At 59.3% G+C, this 6,519-nt stretch overlaps 1 protein-coding gene across 1 annotated transcript in view; it reads right to left on the bottom strand.

Moving 5' to 3' along the window:
* GLIS1 (GLIS family zinc finger 1) overlaps positions 1 to 6,519 on the bottom strand; it is a 231,347-nt gene continuing 224,828 nt past the window's right edge. The window contains 3 exon segments of the mRNA XM_041770943.1: positions 1 to 529; positions 2,519 to 2,686; positions 3,124 to 3,302. Of these exon segments, the coding sequence (XP_041626877.1) occupies positions 372 to 529; positions 2,519 to 2,686; positions 3,124 to 3,302 (505 nt within the window). The 3' untranslated portion in view covers positions 1 to 371.

The following is a 6,519-nucleotide window of genomic DNA, read 5'->3' as shown; positions in this document are numbered from 1 at the left end:
TCTTGTTTCCAGTTTTTAATGTTTTTCTTGTAAAACCCAAAATATAAAACTGGAAGGGGAATGGAAAACAACTTCTGTACATGTTATATACACGAGGTCTGTGATTTCAAAACCATTGGGGCGAGGAAAGGAAAACACAGTCAAGAGAATGTCGCAGGTCACGGATCCTGCAGGCACCTCGGAGCACCCAGCTCGGGCTTGGGCGATCCTTCCCGGCCAGCACAGGGCAGCCGCTGCAGACCTGGTGCCCTGAGTTTGTGGGGAGCTTTGGCCCGGTTGCTCAGGCTGGGTGCACCGAGGGTGGGAATGGGTGGCTAGTGGGCAAGGTAGTGTCTGTGGTGCAGGGCGGGCAGGTGCGGGCAGGCCTTCCTTCAGGTGTCCGTGTAGATGGACGGGATGTGACTCAGGCAGTGGTCAAAGGCCCCGTTGGGGAAGAAGCTGCAGTCCTCGGGGCCACTGGATGCAATGTCTTCGGATGGCTGTGGTGGCAGCGCTGTGGGGCACGGGGCATCGGCCAGGGCCTCGTAGCCTGTGGGTACAGTGGGGAACAGGGTCCAGGCTGCAGGACGCAGGGGCTAGGCCTCATCATCTTTTCCCAGCCCCGCAGCCGCAGCCTCCTGCCCAGGGTCGCTGGTCAGCAGGGCCGCTCTGAGCCCCTGCTCTCAGCAGGGGGGCTGGCAGTGGGGAGACGCACCAGGCCCTCACAAGGGCCCCAGGGCAGTGGGAGACAGCTGGCGGGCTCGGGGCAGCCTGTCAGCCAGGGCCGGATGGCAGGGCAGAGCGTGGGGAAGCAAGGGGTGGGTGAGCACGGTTCCTCCTCGTGGGGGCAGAGGGAACCCAGCCCCTGCATACCCCTTCACATTCCTTCACCTGACCACACACAGGAAACCCCAAACAGAGCAGCATTCCCCGGGCAATCAGGGCTCTCGAAGCTCTCACGTAAGCTTCTCAGCAATTCCGAGAAGCAGGAGTCATCACCCCATTTTACAGCTGAGAAGACCGGCTCACACAGGCCAAGACACTTGTCCAAGGTCACCTGCTCATTGGTGGGATAACTGGGATTCGAACCCAGATCCACCTGGGATAGCAGGTAGCAGGGGAGAAGGGGTGCACGGGCAGGGAAGCTGACTCTGGCCCCCCGTAGTTAGTTATTTCTGCTGCTCCACCAAGAAGTCCTGCCATGGGCTGGACAGAGCAGAGGGAGGATGAGGGCGTGAGACCTGGCAGTGCTGGGAACGGTGGCCAGTGCCTTGGCACACACCAACCCGTATGTGTGCAAACATGGGGCACACACACCCACACACACCCTGAGATTGGGTCCCCATCTGCCTGTGACACATGTATGTGACATGCGTCCATCCACAGATGTCCTTACGCAGTGCTTGAACACAGTCTGTGCACACAGACGGGGGTCGGGGGATGGGTTCAGGGTAGCACAACGTGTGTACAGATGGGAATAGGGGACAGGGAACATGTGGGTGCACATGATGGGGCATGAACATCAGCACAGGCATGATGCACACACACGTGGGCAGACCTGGGCACATGTGCCCTGTGAGCTCCTTAAATACGGGGGCTCTCCCTGTTTGGAACCCACCCGTGCTGGCCCTATTCCGTGCACAGGCACACGCAGACGTGCACTGCAGGGTATGAAGAAAGACAGGGCAGCCGTGTGTGAACAGAACACACGGATCCACACGCGGACAGACCTGCAGGTTTTGGTGTGCCTGTCAATGGCCTTGTCACTGTCCCTACATTCCCAGACCTCTACCCCCGCAGCACACGCTGCCACGGCCACCCCAGAGGCCTCTGGGACAGGGTCAGGCTCCCCTCTGTCTGTGGCCCCCATGCTGCCCAGGCCCTTTGGCCCTAGCTGGACGCAGGCCTGGAGGCTGATGTGGGAGGTGGGGGGCTTGGCTTAGGAGCTCGCCGAGGGTCCAGGGTCTGGCCGCACCCATGTGACACCCCTACTCTGACGGGCACCACCTGCTGCTCCAAGCCTGATCCCACCCCGGGCTGTGGGCCACCCTCCGCTCCCACTGGCTGCCTCCCTCGCAGCGGGGGCTTCACCGCGGACCCTTGGGGGACACGGACATGGCCCAAGAACAGGCACAACCCACAGGCTCCGTCCTTTCCCAGTCTGACCACTCTGGCCCCGGTTCCCAGATATGTAGACAGAGGTCAGCTCTGTCACTTTCCCTGCTGTGGCCCCAGGGTCTGCAGCCGAGCCTGGCACACAGTAGGTGCTCAATATTTAAAGGGAAACATCAACTGACAAGCTCCCAGTCGGATTCTTCTCTGTGTTCGGGACCCACCAGAGGGCAGGCACATATCGGCCATGTGACGAGGCAGGCAGGATGCAAATCCCAGTTTTGTGGGGGCCCGGGACCTCCGTGAGCCTCATTTCCCCTCCTGTGAAGCAGGGAGGCCTCCACCTCCCCGGGCTGTCCCAAGGCTCCCGGGGTAGGGGTGGGCCTCGGCAGGGGGTCAGGGAAGGGCGGCATGCAGTGGGGCTTACCTGTGGCAGGTAGAGGCACACCGAGGCTGTGGTAGCCGTTGGGCCGCAGGGGGTTGAACCCGTGGGCCTCCCCCGCCAGGCCGTCCCCGCCCGCCGCCGGCTCGGCTGTCCGGTAGCAGTCGCCATAGGGGAAGCGGTTCTGGACGGAGTGGAAGGTGCCCTGGTGCCCTGCAGGAGGGGTGGCCGGGCTGCGTCAACGCGGGGGGAGGCCCTGGGCCCCTTCCCCAGCTCTGCCTGGCACTGGGCGGCGCAGGGAAGAGCGACCTCACGCGGCCCACCTGCCTGCAGGCATTCGTGGCCGATGCTGCTCGAGGTAGGGACGGCGGGGGGCCCGTCCCCCCGGAGGTGCTGCTGGCTCACCTTCCTCCAGGCACCCCGCCAGTTGCCAGCGCTGTTCCCTCTGCTGGGAGAGCCCTTCCACACCCCGCACGGAATCTCCCCCGGGAAGTGCCCTCCCCCACTAGGCGTGCTGGGTCACCTGGCTCCTGGCTCAGTGCTCCCTGGTGATTCCGAGTCCCCACCCACCTCCCTCTGCTCTCCAATACCCCAGCAGGAGTAGGTGGGTGTACGTGGAGGGCACCACCCCGCCCCCGCCCTGAGCTCACCTTGTGGACTGGGTAGAGGTGCTGGGGGAGGGCTCTGGAAGGGCGGGTAGGGTGGCTTGCCAGGGAGTGTGGGGAAGGGCTGGCCCCCGGGGGAATGGCTCTGAGAGGACGGTGGCAGTGGTGGTGGCCCGAGCCCCTTCAGTGGGCTGACCATGGGTGACAGGAGGCTGGGCCCCAACCTGGAGAGAACAGAGACAGTTATCAGTAGGATAGGCCCTGGGGCCTGTGGGGGCCAGAGGCACGGTGGCTGCTTGCTTGCTTCCCTCCAGTGACGCTGCGCTCACTACCTGAGCTGCTTTTACTTAAGACAACACAGTTAGAAGAGGATGCTTTTACTTCTGATTGTGTTCAAACTGTAATGAAATCTGAATGTCCTCTGAGCTTGAGAGGCCAAAGAAATCAGTAAAGAACTTCTATGTGGTATTGACAACTGGCCATCAGCTGGACCTTCAAGTTGACAGAACCGTGTTTAAACCCCATCTGCTCTCACTGGCTGCACGACTTTGGACAAAGATGCTTCATGTCTCTGAGCCTTGCTCTGCGCCCGGGGTTGCCGTGTTCTCCCGCTGGCACACGGGACCTCTTCTGACCCAGGTAAAGTACCAGCCACCCCCGCTGGCTCCTGCCGCCCCCTGCACTCGCTGCTCTGGCCCAGGAATGGGAGCACCGATGCCCTGGCAGCCCCTCAGCAGAACGGCCCATGGCACCACCAGTCACCACCTGTGAAGCCTCTGCCTCACCTCACAGATCACAGGTCTGTCTCAAAACGCCAAGGTTCAGAGAGGGGCTTCACCCAGCAGTCCTGGCCTCACAGGTTAGGATGAGGGTACAATTAAGTAAATCAAAGTAGTCAAAGAACCCAACGCCTAAGGTCAGATTCTTAGCCATTCCATGGATCATCAACATCATTATAAAGATGTAGGGAAGGAAAACTAGCATCACGTTCTGAGGTCTAAGTTGGGCTTCCCTCCCCTGCACAGTGTGCTTTCAGGGACCTTCTGTCTCCATCCCTGGACTTGCATACCTCCTCTGATGGGGGGGCTCACCACCTCCCTTCATACAGAGCCTGAGGGGGTGCAGGCCTGAGCCTGTGCTCTCTGGAAGCCCATGTTCTGGACTGAGGCCGCAGCAGCTGAGAGCTGTGCAGTTACCCTGAACTCAGCTGAGCCCCTGCAGGTCGTCTAACTGGACTGCATGTCAATGCAGACCAGGTTCCTTCCTCGTGCTGCCACCTCAGCCTTTGGGGTCTGCTCACAGAAACCAGCCTGGCCCTGGGGGCCCTGGGGATCTGGGGGCTCTGGGGGCCGGGCTGAAGGCTCACGGCCTATAGAGCACACATGCACACTGCAGAGAGGCGGGGGGAGCTCAGCGCGTCCATCTTCTTGCTGGCCTTTGTGGATCTGCTGGACTGTCTGTGTGAACACACCCCACAAGTTCAGTGTCACAGCTACAAGTGATTGCTTCAGGCTAGGACTACGACCCTTGCTTATCCTCTGAAACATGATGGCTTTCTCTGAGGGCAGCAAGACTATCTTGAAACAGAGAAAGATTTGGGGAGAGACTGGTGGGCTCCAGGTCTGTGGCTCTGCTAGGACTCCCTTCTGCTCCCTCCAGCCTGGGCATCCTTCGGTCTCTGCCCCCCTGCTGTGCAGCCTTTATTCAATATCTGGACCCCCACCTCTGTGGGGAGGCAGAAGGCAGGAGGGGTGGGGCTCTATGCTGGATCCCTGGTCCCCAGCCTGACATCTAACACATGGGAGGTACTCCCTTGGCCTCAAGGTAATGAACAGAATCCACACCAAGGCTCTGGGACTTCTCATTAGCATCACCGTTAATATTTTTAGGCTTCTCTCACGGGACCTGTAGGCGGGACAAGGGTTACCGCTGTGTCTATCGGCTGTGGAGGGCCCAGCATAAGGTGGGTGTCCTCACAGCCAGTTCTCCAGCTGAGGCTTGGCTGCAGCACGGCCAGAAAGGCGGATGGTCCTCCTGTAGGCCTGCCGCATGCTGCCTACCTGCCTTACATCCACCCCCTCCTGGCACCCATGCTCGGCTCCTCCCTGACATCGTCGGTCCCCTCCCCTAGGAGCCCCCCACGGGCCAGGTCCCCACCTCTCCGGTGCTCCGTGCTCAGCACTGGGCCTGGCACACGGCAAACAGCTGATAAATACTAACAAATGGGTTTCTTAATCGCTCAGCTACAAAACCCAGAGATTAACAGCATTGCAGAATTAAGGAGAACCAGATCTAAGGGGTGTGTGTGTGGGGGGGAGAGACATGCATTCTCAACGTTTGTTTTTCCTGTCTCAAACCTGCCATAAATTCACATTTGCCACCTTCACAGCCAGTGAAATTAAACAGAACACGACTCTCTCTGCAGCAGACATGAGGCTGAGGTTACGCCGCTCTACCTGAACTCTTTTAAAAGGAAAAAAGATCATCTGGAGCTCCTCTTCTGAGTCATGCAAATGATTCCTAAATCAAATATTTTTGCTTCAATTGGAACCTATAAAAATTAATATAAAACCTCACTGGCTTGGCAGACTGAGAGCTTCAGACCTCGTATGGGGCTGGGGGAAAAAAAAACGCCCTTTTCGGCGTCTTCTCTGAGCCAGGGTAAATAAATTTGGTCATGAAGTCAGGCCCTCTTAGCATATTTTCGAGTGAATCAGATAATTCTGTCAAGCTATTTAAACGTCCCAGCAAACCACCGGGGAGCCGCGAGTGGCCTTCCCTGTTGACTTTGGCAGGAAGGGGAGGCTGAAGGCCTTTCCCTCCAACTTGCTCCTCTTCTCAGGGGCTGAAAAAAGAAACCCATTCAAGCTGGGCCCAGGCCTGGTGTCAGGCTGGAGGGCCCTCCTCTCCCTCAGCCCCGCCGAAGGAGCCCGGGCGCCTGGCCGGTGGGGGTGACTCGAGCCCTCACTCCCAGGCACGGGCGGGTGGACGGCAGGCTGGGCCATCCTGGTCTTGTCATCACTCTGCCTCTCGCTGCAGGAATTCTTGACGGGCACTTATGCAGGCGGCAGGCAGGTGATGAATGAGGCGGAGCAGAGTGCACAGGCCTGAGCGGGGAAAGGTCTCTGTGGTTTATTTTAGTTTGCTTGGAGATATTTTTGGGCTGGCTGGTGGGTGAACAGGTGGCCTGAGCTGGCGGGTGGGGGTTGGGGGTGGAAGGGGTCCAGGGACTTAGTGTCTATGGAACCTGCACCAGGTGACACGTACAATGCCAGGCATGGCTGCTTCTCATCACCATCCTAGAGGAGGATACTTTAATACCCAATCTACAGAGGAGGAAACTGAGGGTAAGGAGGCCTGGTTCTCTGGTCGCCTTTTGCAGCCCCCCAGGCTGCCTCTTCGTGGCTCTCCACCCACTCACCGCAGTCTTTCTCTGCTCCA

This window comes from Vulpes lagopus, chromosome 10 (assembly GCF_018345385.1).
Source record: "Vulpes lagopus strain Blue_001 chromosome 10, ASM1834538v1, whole genome shotgun sequence".
In the NCBI taxonomy this organism is placed as follows: Eukaryota; Metazoa; Chordata; class Mammalia; order Carnivora; family Canidae; genus Vulpes; species Vulpes lagopus.
Note: the sequence above shows the minus strand (reverse complement) of the source record. Positions and strands in the feature narration are given on the sequence as shown.